The sequence below is a fragment of the Phoxinus phoxinus genome (assembly GCF_949152265.1).
Source record: "Phoxinus phoxinus genome assembly, chromosome: 3".
Taxonomy (NCBI): domain Eukaryota; kingdom Metazoa; phylum Chordata; class Actinopteri; order Cypriniformes; family Leuciscidae; genus Phoxinus; species Phoxinus phoxinus.
In genome coordinates, this window is record NC_136878.1 from 45,086,685 (window position 1) to 45,105,053 (window position 18,369).

Consider the following 18,369-nt stretch of genomic DNA (forward strand, 5'->3'; position numbering starts at 1 on the left):
GTTAGCACTGCTTCATACCACAGTCATGTTAAAAACATCAATGCATTCACTCATCCATAAAAGATCCATCAGCTTGACGACAAGATCCATAATTCCGCTTAATGCTTTGCGTCATCAATATACGCCTTTGTTATTGTAAGAGGTTAGAGACCCATGGCGGCAAAAAATCCTACATATTGTACCTTTAATATAACTTAAAATCTTTAAATACATTTTTTTTTTTATAATAATAATAAAAGAAAGTATCCTAAACTTCAAGCAGAAGGATCTGGATGAAATATTCTGAATGCCCAGTCCACAATCTCAATCAATGTTGGTTCATTTGACCAGATGGGGACTGGTCACCTGACTGAGCTCGGTCTCTCCCAAGTTTTTTTTTCTTTTTCAATGAATTTTGGGTTTCTTGCCACTGTTGCCCCTGGCTTGCTTATTTGGAGACACTTAATAGTCAGTAATATTATTGATTTGACTGAACTGACACAATTGGATGAGATCTGAACTGAGCTGGATGATGACATCACTGTTTTCTGCAGATCTGAACAGGTCTTTGGTGTACTGAGCAGATTTCTTCCAGTTCAGTGGACATGTAGGGTAAAGCTGTTTTTTTTTCTTTTTTTTTTCAGTGTCAGGTCATGTTTCTTTAGCTCTCATTTTTAGGTGCAAATAAAAGTGTAGTGTAATGTAAACCAAGAATCTGTGGATCAGAACCTCACAGCTTATGAAAACCCCAAATTCAAAATTGGAATATTGTGAGAAGGTTTTCATAAGCTGTAAACCATAATCATCCAAATTATAACAAATAAAGGCCTGAAATATCTCATGTTGCATGTAATGAGTCTATATAATATATTAGTTTCTTTCACCTTTTAAGTTGAATTACTGAAATAAATGAACTTTTGCACCATATTCAAATTTTTCGAGTTTCATCTGTATGGCAGTGCTGTACCCCAATGGAAAATGGTCAAAAAAAGTAGTTTTTCCATAAAATTATGATTTGTTTTTCTATTTAAATGCACATTTCTTTTTATAAATTGATAGATTTATATACCTGGAACTCATGCTAACCAAAAACAAGTACATCCCTATTATTTAATCCCCATCATTCCCTAACTCATCCTCTCTCACATCTCATCACATCACATCTAACTTTCTTTTGATTGCCCTTTCCGTAAAATATTACTGTATTCATTTTCTGAAAAGAAGATTTATTTATTTATTTATACATAAATACAACTATACTACAATAAACACTTCAAATAAATAAATAACTGCAATCATATTCTTGATGCTACTATCTATAAAAAATCCTAACGGGGAAATACATTACAGCAATTCCACTGTGGTACAGCGTTGCCATATGGAAACATTGATCATTTTCTCAATTTACAGTAAAACTATGTTAGATAAAGTTGATTTGTGAATAAAAATATCTAATTTACCTGTCAAAGATGCTGCAAAAAACTCCCCCTTGAGAAGAGATGTTTAGCTGTCTTCAGTGTGAGGGACATTCAAATGTCATGTGACATAAAAACAGCACATCATTGGCTACTTTAAGGCCTGCCCTTTTAAATCCCATAGTGCAATATATTGTATTTTTTCTTTGTGAAAACAAGGAAATAAGTAGAAATTAATTGTTGCCATGGGGTTAAGAAATATTACACTTCCAATTGTGATGTTGATCTGAATGTCAGTCAACACAGCTCTGATTTCTGCTTATGGGTAAATCACAGTAATGTTGAAATTAGGAAAAACAATTGGGATACTTCACCGATTAGCATTAAGCTTTGTATCAGAAGAAACCCGGTAGTATTTTCGAATGACCGTTCTTCCCCCCCTCATGTCCCCCTGAGACGAGAGATTTCTGTATTGTGTGTCTGGAAAAAAACCTCAGATGACACAAAAATCATAATTTAGCGCATCAGAAGCTTCATTGGCCCGAGGCGAGAGACTACAGCCAGTAGTAGAAGCGAGAGCCGCATGTTTCCAACCCGCCCATAGGGCTGTACATCCCGGGACAAAGCAATTTAGCACCATTCCGATGGAAAAAACGCTAGTATTTAAATTAATTTATCAACTAAATCGTCACGGAGACTCACGATAAAACGGCGTCTTTTCAGTTTCGAGTCGACTAGTAGCCTAGTTGTATAATTTCTCCCGATACTGGCCTCTGTAACCGGTAGGCGTGGTTTGGGCGTGGCCTCGTAGGGCAGCGAAGCAAGTGCATTCTGGGAGTTGTTGTCTTTCATCCACATGAGCCAAAAATACATTTTCTGGCTTTTCTCCGTCTAGAAGGCACCAACTTTAAATAATTTCACATTTCTACTACATAAATGACCCAATTTAAATACACATCTTTCCAGCGGTGAAATATCCCTTTAACAGTACCGGTGGGTTAAAACTGGCCATGCTAGATAGCAACCTAAATTCAGTGCAGCACTATTTACTGTAGCAATGAGCCACAATGCTGCGCTAAGACCTTCTTTTCTATGTTCACAGATATTACATAAACCGAACAACATAAACTGTGTGTTTTCCACCAAATCAGATCCAACATTTAAACATGTAGACTTCCTGGGATGAACAAAGCCATCGAAACAGATGAAATTTTTCATTCGTCACCACATAAATCCACCATATTGTTTTGAAATAAAATATATACTCATATAAAAATGTAGCCTACTGAATATAAAATAATTTGAGTAAATTAGAGCATTATTTTAAATGAAACATTCTTTGACCCAGTGTCAATAAAAATAAATGTATTGTCCCCCTGGTGAAAATCCAGCTTTTAATGTTGTTTATATGTCTATGTGGTGTTTTTAATATGCTTTAAGACAAGAAAGGCACCAACTTCTAAAATAATTTCACATTTCTACTACATAAATGACCCAATTTAAATACACATTCATCTTTCCAGCGGTGAAATATCCCTTTAAGTGTGAAAAATGCACAGTTGTTTATCTCCTAGCAAGCCTTGAGTTGAAGAAAGATTATACTGTTCATTTTAGAAAAAATGAGCCTAGATGTTACCAGCTTACACAGATCATGTACAAATGACTAATAATAATGATGTATCTTGATCTGTCCTGCAGAACCAGCTGACCCAGAGCACCAGTGCATTAGAGAGCGCAGAGGAACTTCTGGAGTTTGCTAACAATGCGCTGCACATCACAGACGACGCCGAGTTCACTAAGGTAGGCGCACACTGATGGGTTTGATGAAGGAGAGTTGCAACTTCGGACTGAGAATATCTGTTATGTAATTTATTAAAATGCTGGGTTTGTTGTCTCTTAAAATTCCTGTTTAATTCACCGTGGCTTGTTTAAAGTGCCCTTATTAGGCTTTTTCGGATATGACCTTTCATGCGGTGTGTAATAGAGCTGTGTGTGAATGTGAAAGGTCTGCAAAGTGAGCCTGAAATGAGTCGCCAGTCTTACTTACTGCTTGAACCTACTTGAGTTTTTAACAAATCTGCATAATGCTCTTCATCGGCTGCTCACGAACCATGTCTACTTCTTTGACACTCAAACACTGTAGTTGTCGCTGAGACTGGAAGAGTTTGGTTTGTGTGTCGAAATGCAGTTTTCTGCTGCCAAAGCAAATCCAAAGGATGAGGACTCGATACAAGAATTGATACGGTAAAACTTGTGTATCAAGTGTTTTTAATAAAGCCTCTAGAGCTGAAATGCTGATGCTATATTATGAGAAAATTAATCTTTTTTTTATTTTACCTTGTAGGGGTGTAACGATACCTTCATTTCACGATTCGATATATATCACGATACTGAACTCACGATACGATATTATTGCGATACTCCCAAGACATATGATAAAAGGTTAACAAAAAATTTACTGTTGATTAAAATGCTAACTTTGATATTACATTGTGGGTTTAAATGAACAGGTTTGGACTTGGTGCTTGTAATTCAAGGATAATGGTGACACCAGAATAAAAATATTCATGATTCTGAAGCTGACCATTGCATTATTATACATTATAATCAACATTATATAGTAGTTTAATGTAGTACTGACACTAAAACTCTGAAAACATGATTTTTTTCTTATACAGTAATTTCTATTTTGGGTGAACTATCCACGATACATATTGTCACTATCCACGATACGTATTGTTGCATTTTTGTATTGCGATATATTGTGGCACGATATATTGTTACACCCCTAATACCTTGTGTAACATCTATTGTAGGAGACCTGAAAAACTAAATTAGGAACCTTTAAAATAGCAAAATAGGGGCACTTTAAAACTGCAGGCAGAGAGAACCAAGAACAAAACAGGAATTACACATAATAATAATTCTGCTTATTTTCTGGAGGTTGATTTTTCACTTAAAGGATTAGTTCACTTCAGAATTATATTTACTCATTCCCATGATGTCATGCAAGATGTGAATGTCTTTCTTTCTTCAGTCGAAAAAAAAATTAAAGGGGTGGTCGATTATGATTTCACTTTTCTAACTGTAGTTAGTGTGTAATGTTGCTGTTTGATCATAAACAACATCTGCAAAGTTACAACGCTCAAAGTTCAAAGTAAAGGAAGATATTTGCTTTTAAAGAAATCGCTTTTTAAGGACTACAACAAACGGCTGGTAGAGACTACACGACATTCCTCCCGGGTTAGTGACATCACCAACCCTAGAATTTACATAAACCCCGCCCCTGAACATGATTTATAGATTATCATGACAGAATATGCTAATCAATGACTAGAAGATAACTACACATAAGCTACATAGGGGTGGTGATGGCGCAATGGATAAGACACATGCCTTTGGTGTGAGAGACCCGGGTTCCAATCCACTGTGAGACACCAATGTGTCCCTGAGCAAGAAACTCTTAACCCCTAGTTGCTCCAGAGGCGTGCGACCTCTGACATATATAGCAATTGTAAGTCGCTTTGGATAAAAGCGTCAGATAAATGTAAATGTAAACATAAATTCATCAATTAACTATTCAGAAATGTTTTCTACATGTTGTCACTTCTTCATGAGTCTATCCATCTTTCTGACTCCGGTTTGAACATAAAAGGCTAAAATGTCTGTGTGAGTGCAAGCTCTTGAAGCTCCGCCCCCTGTGCCGAGAGCAGCAGCTCATTTGCATTTAAAGGGACAGACACAAAACGGTGCGTTTTTGCTCACCCTCAAGAAGTGACAACTTTAAAGGATAATTCCGGTATTTAACACCTTGAGTCTATATTGTAGTTTGTTTTGGATGAACAAGAGTGGTGGACAACATTTTTTTGACAATGGTTCCTCTCTCGAGTTTTTGACTATAAAAGAATTGGCCATGGACCCATTTAACATTGGAGTCAATGTGCATGTCCGAAAATGTCATTAAAACAGCCAATAATGTTCGTTTACAAAACTGTTAAACTCACCGAGTGATTAGTGATGTTAGTTGATGTTACAGAAACAAAAAGTGTTGCGAAATACAGTTTCTGTCGTGTTTTATTCGTCATTTTGTAAAATCCCATTGAATTCTGTTGAAGGACTGAGTTCTCGTTAATATAAATGCGCTAACGGAAACGGAAAGGGGGCTGTTTACATTTGGTCGATGTAGTCTTTTTGCTCGCTTCCGTTTCTCATAAGGCTAGCAAGCAGAGCAACTGTGCTCCGGGAGAGTAAGCGAAATAAACAAACATTTTTTTAGGAACTTTACCGCAGTTTTTGACCGCACAAATTCTAACGATATTGAAAGACGTGACCACTGACCAGTGCAATATGAAGTTGAACTCGACTGTGACCGTGAGTGTCCCGCGAGACATAAACATCGGTTATCGCCATCAAGTGGTCGGGAGTGTGCTAACACTTCAGATTCAAATATTGAGCGGAAGATACACGGTTGTGAAGTGTCTGAAAAAATAGTTCCACTATAGCAAAATAAACGGATTGGAATCATATATTGCGACGATATATTGTTTATAATCATCAACGAACATCACTAACCACTCGGTGAGTTTAACAGTTTTGTAAACGAACATTATTGGCTGTTTTAATGACATTTTCGGACATGCCCATTGACTCCAATGTTAAATGGGTCCATGGCCAATTCTTTTATAGTCAAAAACTCGAGAGAGGAACCACTGTCAAAAAAATGTTGTCCACCACTCTTGTTCATCCAAAACAAACTACAATATAGACTCAAGGTGTTAAATACCGGAATTATCCTTTAACATGCTATATAAAAATATCTGTGGGGTATTTTGAGCTAAAACTTCACATACACACTCTGGACATCAGAGACTTATTTTACATCTTGTGAAAAGGGCATTATACCGCCCATTTAAGTTTTTTTGAGGAAAACATTGCAGGATTTTTCTCCATATAATGGACTTCAATGGGGTCCAACGGGGTGAAGGTCCAAATGTGAGTTTCAGTGCAGCTTCAAAGTCTCGACACGATCCCAGCCGAGGAATAAGAGTCTCATCTAGACAAACCATCGGCCATTTTCTATCAAAAATAAAAAATATACACTTTAAAACCACAAATGCTCGTAATTGTAATTCTGAAGTGAACGAATCCTTCAAGTAATGCTAATGGATAACAAAAGTCTGTGATTCTGTGATCTGTTAATTAAAAGTGAATCTATGAAAATCTAATGTATGTACAAAAACAACAACAATCTATTAAACTGCTCATTAACCTGTGCTTTTTATGTTTAGGATCCTACTTTACCCTGTGTTTGTGTGTGTATATCCAGTCCAGCACTGAGCCGAATTGCATGCTTTCACTCAACCCGCATGGCGATACTAACGACCTGCTCTTTTTTACTCTCTTCCTCTTTTTCTTCACCTCAATCACTGTTCCAAGGCTGCCAAACAGATCAAAGATAGGTACAGTATATGTTCCACTCTCTGTGTGCGGTTGTGTGTCCACTGCATGACACATACATTCACATTTTATCGTTTTGCACTCCTAACACTCCTAAGGCCGTGTGTCCACCAAAGTGTTTTTAGCCGGCTGAAAACGCCGAGCTATGTGCGCTTGAGAGCGTTTTGGCAGCGCAGTTTTTTTTTTCTCAGTTGAGACGCTTCGTTGCTATGATACAGAATATCCGTTGGTCGGTGTGGTATTAGTCCCGCCCCTCCTCCACTGTGATTGGACGGTTGGGTAAAAAGTGACAGTGATGAGCGCGGCGTTTTACCCAAAGTTGAACATTCTTCAACTCTCGGCGACCTGTAAAAAATGGCGAACGCTCAGCGGCGCCTCGTTACGCTCATGGCGTTTTAAAAACGCGGCGCTCCCATTGAAAACACGCCATCCGCGTGAAAAAAACGCTTTGGTGGACACACGGCCCTAGGGTGTGTTCACACTTGACAGGTTTCGATTAAAACAAACTCTGGTGCGATCGCTCTGTTAGTGCGGTTCATCTGAACCCTGGTGTGCATCAAACAAGCGGGCCGAGACGCTTCCAAACGAACTCTAGTGCAGCTCGACTGAAATATGAACACAACCACTAAACACTAAATATATGTGACCCTGGATCACAAACCCAGTCTGGAGCTGCACGGGTATATCTGTGGCAATAGCCAACTATACATTGTATGGGTCAAAATTATTGATTTTTCTTTTATGCCAAAAATCATTAGGATATTAAGATCATGTTCCATGAAGATATTTAGTTAAAAAATGTATTAGTAGATTTTTTTGCACCCTCAGATTCCAGATTTTCAAATATTGTCCTATCCTAACAAATCATACATCAATGGAAAGCTTATTTATTCAGCTTTCAGATGATGCATACATCTCAATTTCAGAAAATTGACCCATGTGACTGGTTTTGTGGTCCAGGGTCACATATGTCATTATTTTATCTTTAGGTTCGGTCTTAAAAATGACAGTGTACGCTAAGTGAACCAGGACTAAATGCCATCATTTTCTTTTTTGAATCAAGGGCACTACAAGCGTGAACACACCCTTAAGGGCCGTACACACCGGGACGAATATCGGCGCGCATTATTCGTCAGTATTTTTCAACGCGTTTTTTGTGTTCACACCCAAGCGATTTTCGCTGACGATGAGCCGAGTGAACATGCAAATTCATTCCCTGACATTAGATGGCGCTTAATGTAAAACAGAAATACCCCGCGTAGTCGCTGGCACGTTTGTCATATAGTTCTTTATGTTCCGACACCAACGAGACCAACAGCTCTACATTCATCTCGTCTTGCGTCTTCCTCGTCTTATTTCTTCCCGGCAGTGTAGACGCTATACTTGGCGTATGTCTTCTTCGCGTTACGCTTGGCATGACCGTTTTGTGTTTGAGCGCCCCAAGTTGTGTTTACTGTAACTTCAGAAGCTCCAGACACGTGAGCAAAAGCGCCAATCTCATTGGTCGGATAGTTTTTGACGCGGCGCGTCAAACCAAAAAAACGAACCCGAGGCGGTTTTTTAAAAATGACGCTTTTACGCGTGGCGTTTTACGCGTCGGTGTGGACACTCACATTGGCGCCCTTTGTTTAGTCACGAGGCGTTAAACGTCGGCGAATATCGCGCGCGAAATTCGTCCCGGTGTGAACAGGCCTTTAATGATAGTAATGCCAACGTGTGTGTGTGTGTGTGTGTGTGTGTGGGTCGTTCAGACACTTTAGTCATGTGCTGCGTCTGAAATCGAATACTTCCCTATGATATATTATTCAGAGAGATTCTGTAGTGCGCATCTGTTGGACACTTTACTATCCCTTTAACACTTTACACTTTAAATGTTACACACTTACACTACATAGAACATACTTTAAAGGGGTGGTGATTTCACTTTTCTAACTGTAGTTAGTGTGTAATGTTGCTGTTTGATCATAAACAACATCTGCAAAGTTACAACGCTCAAAGTTCAAAGCAAAGGGGGATATTTTATTTTAATGAAATTGCTTTTTAAGGACTACAACAAACGATGACATCGTTAGTGACATCACCAACCCTAAAATTTACATAAACCCCGCCTCCGGAACACGATTTATAGATTATAAATCTAATCAATGACGAGAAGATAACTACACATAAACTACATAATTCATCAACTAACCATTCAGAAACGTCCTGTTGCTTCTACATGTTATCACTTCTTCTTGAGTCTCTCCATTATTGCCCGACTCCGGTTTGAACATAAACATTGACATTTTCAGTGCATGGGCCCTATTTTAACGTTGTGAAACGCAAGTGTCAAAGCGCAAGTAACTTTGTGGGCGGTTCCCGGCGCTGTTGCTATTTTCCCGGCGGGATAAACGACTCTTGCGCCCGGCGCAAATCTAAAATGTGTTGGTCTGAAGTCGCTTCATTATTCATAGGTGTGGTTTGGGCGTAACGTGAAATAAACCAATCAGAGAGTCCTCTCACATTCCCTTTAAGAGCCGGCGCGCTTGTTCCACGGCGGATCGCTATTATAATGGCGGATTTGCCAGCGCACGCCAGGAGCGGTTCACAGCCGAGGAGACCGACGTTCTCGTCAGGGCCGTAAAACACAGAGAAGTGACATTGGGGATGATGGGAGAAACCACACAAATTAGCTTCAGTTAAACAGGCGTATAATTTGGGTAAATGTGTAGCCTAATCTAGATTTTTTTTTTTTTTATCTAGATAGATCTTTTCCACATCTTCATGGACACAACAATGATTTCCCTCGTGTGTTAATATTTTTCCTTGTAATAATGTATGATTTGCAAAAATGAAAACTGCTGCGTCTGTTTATATTAGAGAATCAAAGTGGATGCGCGTTAACACGCTACATTATGGCCAAGCACGCGCCCTTAAAGGATAATTCCGGTATTTAACACCTTGAGTCTATATTGTAGTATGTTTTGGATGAACAAGAGTGGTGGACAACATTTTTTTGACAATGGTTCCTCTCTCGAGTTTTTGACTATAAAAGAATTGGCCATGGACCCATTTAACATTGGAGTCAATGTGCATGTCCGAAAATGTCATTAAAACAACCTTTAACATTATTTTTCAAAACTGTGCAACTCACCGAGTGATTAGTGATGTTAGTTGATGTTCCAGAAACAAAAAGTGTTGCGAAATACAGTTTCTGTCGTGTTTTATTCGTCATTTTGTAAAATCTCATTGTTGAAAAAATAGTTCCACTATAGCAAAATAAACGGATTGGAATCATATATTGCGACGATATATTGTTTATAATCATCAACGAACACCACTAACCACTCGGTGAGTTTAACAGTTTTGTAAACGAACATTATTGGCTGTTTTAATGACATTTTCGGACATGCACATTGACTCCAATGTTAAATGGGTCCATGGCCAATTCTATTATAGTCAAAAACTCGAGAGAGGAACCATTGTCAAAAAAATGTTGTCCACCACTCTTGTTCATCCAAAACAAACTACAATATAGACTCAAGGTGTTAAATACCGGAATTATCCTTTAACGCGCAACGCGCCACTGTCTTTAGACTGTTTTTTCCTGGTTAGTGGCGCAATTGCTTTCTAAAACTGGAAAATAGCACCAGGGAAGTTTTGCGCCGGAACACGCCTCCTCTTTGCGCTGAACCGCCCCGCGAGCGCAAGTTCATTCCCTAATTTACCGACGTGCGTCTGTGGAGGGAAAAGTCCGCTGTGCACGGGTGCAAAATAGGAATGATACAAGCGTCGGTGTTCAAAGTCAATTGCGCTGGGTGCAAGATAGGGCCCATAGTGTGTGTGTGTGTGTGAGGTAAAAGGACACGAGCTCTTGAAACCCCGCCCTCTGCAGCAGCTCATTTGCATTTAAAGGGACAGACACAAAACGGTGCATTTTTGCTCACCCTCAAAAAAGTGACAATTTTAACATGCTATACAAACATATCTGTGGGGTATTTTGAGTTAAAACTTCACACACACACTCTGGGGACACCAGAGACTTAAGCCGCCTTTCTACTGCACACGACATTCGCATACGATTGTCGCATTTCGCCCCCTAGTGTCAGTCGCACGGAACTTTGAAATTGGTCGTGAAGCAACCGTTACCCTCGGAATGGTAAAATTAATGATTTTAATGAATGTAATGCAAGCATGAATATATCCACACAAAACAAATGACCCTCAATACATCTAAAATAAAAATAAAAACATAGTAGATTTTATAGAGCTAATCAATATAAATATTGATTTAATAATTATAAAATATATTTTTTCCGCCATATTATTAATATCCGACATTTTACAGAAATAGCTTTTACAGAATAACATTAAAGAGTTAAAATATTGGTAATTCTAGCCTCGCCCTCATAGTTTTGATTAGAATACATCACATCCGGTCGACCGGTCGCGACGGCTGTCGTTTGTCGTGTGCAGTGGAAAGGCGGCTTTATTCTATATCTTGTGAAAAGGTCATTATACCACCCCTTTAACGGTCACAAAGTAGATTTCAAGCCAAATGTTGTATCTACAGTATACGATTTCAGACGTCTATGTTTTTTGTGCTGCATGTTAACAAGGATTTTCACTGTTTGCATTAGGATGTGTGCTGAAACTATATTTGCTTTTAATTTGCATTTGCAATTGATTCTCAGACACTTAGTAGCAATAATACAGTAAGCTCACCTGCTAGTGAAGGGATAACATTGTGTAACATTAAATACATAAGCCACCAAGTAAGATCTACACCTCTGCCATACACTTGTGTATATGGTTTGTGTGTAACAGAGCTGCTCGATTCATCGTTAAAAAAGATTGCGGTCTTAATTCAAACACCCATGCGATCTTATTCCTAAATGACAATGATTCGCCTGTGTCTATAAAACACTTGACAAGTACAAGCAAATAACAATTTTATTAATTACATAACTACACCAGTAGGTGGCGATAAGAGACACTAAAACATTTATTCGTTATTTAATCATTCAAGAGATTGGTTCAAAAACGCTGATTCATCCCGTAATGGATGCATTTATAAATTCAAAATAAATTCAAATTTATTCAACATTTTAAATAGACTGTAGCATTTAATGTTTTAGTAAATTACATGTTATTTTATTTAGTTGTCTGTTCAGATTCGTAATCTCTATTTTAAACAAAAAAAATGGTGATTCTCAATTTATCCAGAATCATGTCTATATTTTACTATATTTATATTTTACTGCAATCCAGCACACTAACTCCTGCTTTACACTGGGTGAACTCGTGTTATTTATGGGATACTGTGCCAAATATGGTCTTTAATATAAAAAAAATATATCAAATTAATTATTTATAAAAGTATAAACTTGGGTTACACTTAATTTTAAGGTGTCCTTGTTACAGTGTAATCATACATTTAAGTACTGTGTAATATTAATATTAATTAACAACATGTACTTACTATAGGGTAAGGTTAGGTTTTTTTGCTTGCAATTATACATAATTTACTGTTTCTAAAGTTGGATAAGAACCAATATGCAGTTTATTTACAAAAACATGAACAAATACAAAAATAAATCAAGACGTGGCTTGACGATAAACATGAACAAACTCACAGCAGCGGTAACAGGGAACAAAGCAAAAGACAATGGTAACATAAGGGCTTACACACACACACACACACACACACACACACACACACACACACACACACACACCTGACATACCTGAGAGCAAAGAACCAATGACCAACTGTAAAACCACATGACAAACCCAGGAAACAAAGGAACCATGACTACAAAATAAAAGATATGAACATGAAACAAAACCCAAAAGAGGCATGTAAGATTACTCCTGTATTTAGCGTCGTCCACTTGTGATCCGATTGACCAAAACACATCTTAATACCAGATGTAAACAGGGCCAAATACACTGTAGAATAAAGTGTAACTCAAACTTGATCCTCGTGTAATCATATGTGGAGGATGAAGACCAAGTTTACATCACATTGGTAAATAATTTACATCTCGTTAAATTAAGGACTGTGAAATGAAAAGCCAGATAATGCCAAAATTCACAGAATCGTACATAAAATATGTTTTATGGAATATGGTAACTCAGAACGAATTTTGTGCTGAAACTTTAAATTTTAAATGCAAATAAAAAATATATTTTTAATTGATTGAAATGTTTATTTTTTTGAAAATGCACAGCAAGGAAAGTTTCGTAGCCATGTAACAAAGTATAAATTAGCCTTAAATTATAAAAACATATTCAGTGGGATCCAAAAATCTGAGAGCACTTAAAATTATTTATTTTTTTTATTTTTTTTAAGCTCAGAAATTTTTATTCCACATTTGGAAATAAACAAACTGAACACTAGAAGAGGTCATAGATCCATGAGTTCTGAGTAATGGGGCGACTCCGCTGTATCTTTTATATATTTAATATTTTTATTGTGTGGTAACTGACACACCCTGACGAAGGCATGTAGCCGCAACGCGTAGGTTGAGCCGCCACCATTTTTAATGTTTAGAGCCATTCATCAAATAAAGGCTTTTTAACTTTTTTTCACACATTTCGAGTGCCTTGGAGTTCCTAATTTAATTAACTAGATTCTGTATCCCATCCAAAGAGCACCGAGATTTTACACCCTGAAGCAGCACTTCTATTTGCATTCTTTGCTTTGATGTTTTATAAAAGCAATAAGGTACTCGAGGCTGTGCTGTATCGTAAATAAGTCAGTCACGGCTGAAGGGCGTTGTTAGGCACGACGCGAAGCGGAGTCGCGATTATTCACGATACAGCACTTGCCTCTCGTACCTTATTGCTTTTATAAAACGGTTACCACACAATACAAATATTAAAGCCGAAAAATATGTATCTATGCAACTTTCATAAAGTAAAATCACTAAAAGCCTTCCTTCCGCTGGAAAAAATAGTCCCTGACCGTAAACAGCAACAGAACATTATTTCTCCATTAGATGGAGACGAAGACTGTGTTTATGAGCGAGTCAGTCAGTAGAGAAGACTTTACATTGAAAGGACTCAAACTTGTGATCACGGAGAAGAAGACGACACTGACAGATGACTATGGGCTCGGGGAAACCCCTTAACTGTTAAAAGGACAAGATATCGCAGCGGACATTCAAACGGATGTTTTTTATTATGAATATATAGGACTGACCTGAAGGATAATGCTACATCTACTGTACATGCAGGAACACTCGCTTACTCGATCTCTCACAATACTCAATAAAATGAACAATATCGATGAGATCAAACATGTGTTTGCGTTGCTAAGAGTGGTTGCTAGGGGTGTTGTGTAGTGATACACAGAGCCGTTGGGTGAAGCGGTCAGAGCCGTGTTTTATCGTGAATAAAACACAGCTATTGGCCAATCAGAATCAAGGATTGGAACTAACCGTTTTATAAAGTTAGATATCAAATAACCATTCTGTTATTATTTTGCTCTTTTAGGGTCACAATGGCTCCTGCCTTCCGCTTGACGATGAAGCCCAAAGCCACAGATAACATGACGCACCTGATGGTGGACTTCAGTCAGGAGAGGCAGATGCTGCAGGGCCTCCAGTTCCTCCCCGGTAACTTCATCACTCACTGTATTACCGGATCAACCTCTCTTGAGTTTGAACCTACAACCTTTCAGTCACCAACTCAGCGTCCGCCATCTGCATCTTAGTTACTAAACCTGTGATCAGTGGTGGGGAAAGTTACTTTAAAAAGTAATGCATTACAATTCGCCTCTGGCTAAGCCACGCCCTAGAATGTAGATTGACCAATCACAGCGGTCCGACACTTTTTCACAGCGCTCCATTGACTTTAACACCGGCGTGTCATATTTTTGGTCTCGGCAGGCTATTACCGTCGTAGTTTTATCAAAAATATGGTTAAGCGTTGTGCCTGGGGCATTTGTAACACAGATACGCGTTTCCCAGAGAGGTTGGAGGGGGGGTCCGTTTTTTCCCCTTCACAAAACCGAAGTAAAACCTGACAAGTGTCGTCTTTGGATTAAACTGTGTGGACGTCCTCAGTCAGCGAAACCCCTCAAGGATCAACAACACACTTTTGTCTCTAAGATACATTTAGCTTTTAACCTTACTGTGAAGTTACACTAGTTAGACAGTTTTATGCTATGATTTCGGTTCTCTATCCTAATTGTTGATACGCTAGCACACGCTGCTTATAAATACAACTTTATACTCGCGTAGTCCGTTTGCTGTGTAATAAAGATTATAGAAGTGAATAGAGACCTACCCAGCTTTGCATGAACATTGTTGCTCCTGATATTGTGAGTCACAGCCTCCGTCTCCATTAGTAGGATATGCGGTGGTTCATTTTTTGACTGTGACCGTTATGCTTTTGCCTTTATTTGGATCTTGTTGTTGCTTGCGTTTCACCGTATGTCTTGAATATTGCCTTCGAGCGCATATTGCAGCCCCTTTTGCCGACTTCTATCCGACACTTTATTTGCTGCTTTATAAAAGTTTGATAAAACTTCAGCAGGATGAGCTGTCACAGCATAAGCCATGTTGATACCAAACCAGAGCCCAGATGAAGTTGACGGACGTAGCAACAGTAACTAAGGGGGGCGGGGCTTGGCCAAAGGTGAATTTTGCGTTACTCCCTTAAAAAGTAACTAATTGCGTTACTTTTTTAGAAAAGTAATGCGTTACTTTTTTTCAGATGGGATAGGCTTGTTTTTTTATAACAAAAAAAATATTTTTGGGCACATGTAAAGGCCCTTTCACCAAGGGCCCTATTGTAACAATTTGAAACGCAAGTATAAAACGCGAATTGCAAGTAACTTTGCTGGCATATTAAATAAATGAAGACGAGTGGAGAAAATTCCCTCCCGTCTACCACATAATAATGTCACAAATACCAATAAACTGACTAGTGCAAACTTTAGTAAATCACGTTGCATGATTAATTTATATGCTGTCCTCCCATAAATTTGACGTCTGAAAGGGAAACTCCTACAAATGCATATGCAATAAGGTCAAATAACCCTGTCCATGCATTATCAGCAATAATGTTTCTGTGCATTTCTTCAGTAGTTCTGGCCCGAAGAACACACTGATTTGTGGTTCATCATATACGGTGACCGCACTGACTTCTCATTTCTTCTGGTCTTGTGGTTTGGATGTGTCATGATGACTCTGCTCTTCTGTGAGTCACTCTGGCTCACGGGTCCATTTTAATAACACCCCTCTCAGCTCTGATATTACAGTTCAGGAAGAGGATTTGGGTAGTGCATTTCTGATTGGCTTTCTAAACGCTTCAGTCGATATAATTTTTTCTGTTAAATCTTTCTGCCTCGTCACTCATGAGCCACCTTTACATTCAACGACCCCTGATATAAGTCTCTGCGTTTAAGTATCTCTCTGCTTCTGTGTCCTAATGACACATTTCATGAATATTCATTTTCTTAAACTAATCTTCCCAGACTGTGGCTGTTTAATATTTGCACAGATATTGTTCCATTGCCTGATATTCATTAAAAAAAATATTTTAGCCAATCAGATATTAGCCAATCAGAAACAAAGGTAACAATATTTATTTATGTTTTATTCTCCCTTTCTGTGGTTTAATTTTTGGTATTGTTAAATAATGTAATGTAAAATGAGAAGACATCTTTGTAATGTTGTATACAAGTGATTTGAATTGAAAAAAAAAGAAAATCTCCTCAAAAAGCAATATAAGAAAATGTATAAAAATATGATTTGGAGATTTAGCCTGCATGTCAAAACTCAAGATAAAAATGCTCAACATCATTTTAACAGTTAAAATCAGTGCATTGATATTTCTTACATAATTGTAACCAAGTTTGATAATCCTAAAATCCCTGAGATTTGTGCAACGTTGCAAAATTGAAATGACAACGTGACAAATGATGTGCAAACTTACAAAATACAGAATCTCAACACATTTCCTGACCTTTCAACATCTTCTGGCATCTGCAGAATTTCCCGTATGAAATACCATCAGCTGCTAAAAATATAGTGAATATAGCCAATGACAGATCTGTGCTTTTAATACAAGCAGAGGATCCGAGTTACCGTACCGAGCCAGTGAAGAGTTATTTACGCCTGGATGTTATCTTTGGACGGGGGTCTTTAACAGGTTTTTAGGATACGAGACACACACCATGATTTTAGAACATATTTTAATATATATAAATAGAATAACTCTCTATTAATGTGACCACCTGGTTATTAATATTACTCTGTCCCGCAAAATCACATCCTACGTCCTACAACAATGCGGGACACGTGCGTGTGAGAGAGATACATTTACTACTATTATACTATGTAAATATTGATTTGCATTAGTTGGAAAGCATATGTTCCATCACGTTGGATAATAACTATTTAAATTGCCAATAAGCTTTGTTAATTGTGACCGGCTCTGTGACTGGCACAGGTTCGAGAGATACAATATAATTTACTCTACTGGACCTATTCATATAATATATTAAATAAAACATAATGCTAAATAACGCTAAATATAATGAGGCTAGTAGGTAAAAATCACATTTTATAATAAAATAAATGTCCTTAAGTAGCAACTAGTTTATTTTCCTTCCTTCACAAACTCCCTAAATGCTCCTCTGCCGCCACCTACAGGTTATAGTGGTAATTACATTTATTTTTATTTTATAAAAGCATTTTTTATCAAATTTTGGATTTCCTACATCTTGAAACATCCGGTTTTACAAATGGTTTTACAGTCTTAGAAGGATGAAACAATTATGTTTTTGGTCATCACAAGTTCTGATTTGCGTGTCCAATTATAGACACTGTGTTTTTTATTCAAACGTTGAAATGTTCCCATTAGCTTCAAGTCTTTATTGCAAACAATAAAACTGGTTTATTAGATATGTGTGAAAACTGCATTAAAATATAAATACAACATTAAAAAGTCAACCATTGATGGTTTAGTGTAGATGTACAGTGAGGACAGAAGGACAGCTAAGAGTTCACCGGAAATGCCCACGATGGCTTATCGAAAACCAGGAAGTAACCGTGCATATAGAGACAGAGCATATTTAGGCCACGCCCACACCGAGACAATCCAACCGTCTCCATTGACTTAGCATTGCGAGAGGCTCCTCCTTGTCATTTCTTGCTTCTAACTAAAGACAGAAAAATGCCTAAAAGCTGCTGTGTGACGAGGTGTACAGCAAACAAGCTAAGAAACCCAGAAATAAGTTTTTATAAGCTGTCGACCCCAAAAAACGAGCGTTTAAGGACTTAAAAGTGGATCAGGCAGTGTAGACAGAGCGTAACGTGTCTCATTACTCTGAGAACTAACGTACGCCGCTGGAGGAGAACGTCATCGGCAACACAGGATCGCTTATCTTACAGAAATATAATATATAAAACTGACATTTGGGATATTTGACTCACCAGTGACCAAATGTTTAACTCACTGCACACGTAACTGTGTTTTTAGTGTCAGGATCCCACAATTTACCCATTTGTTCTTGCCTGTGTCC

General features: G+C 38.0%; 1 protein-coding gene across 2 annotated transcripts in view; it reads left to right on the forward strand.

Moving 5' to 3' along the window:
• The window catches only part of fsd1l (fibronectin type III and SPRY domain containing 1-like), a 56,926-nt gene that overhangs the window by 16,550 nt on the left and 22,007 nt on the right, over window positions 1-18,369 (forward strand). For both annotated transcript variants that reach the window (XM_079606436.1, XM_079606435.1), the window contains exons 4-6: window positions 3,093-3,194; window positions 6,831-6,853; window positions 14,331-14,452. In XM_079606436.1, coding sequence (XP_079462562.1) covers window positions 3,093-3,194; window positions 6,831-6,853; window positions 14,331-14,452 — 247 coding nt within the window. The remainder of the gene's footprint in view (window positions 1-3,092; window positions 3,195-6,830; window positions 6,854-14,330; window positions 14,453-18,369) is intronic.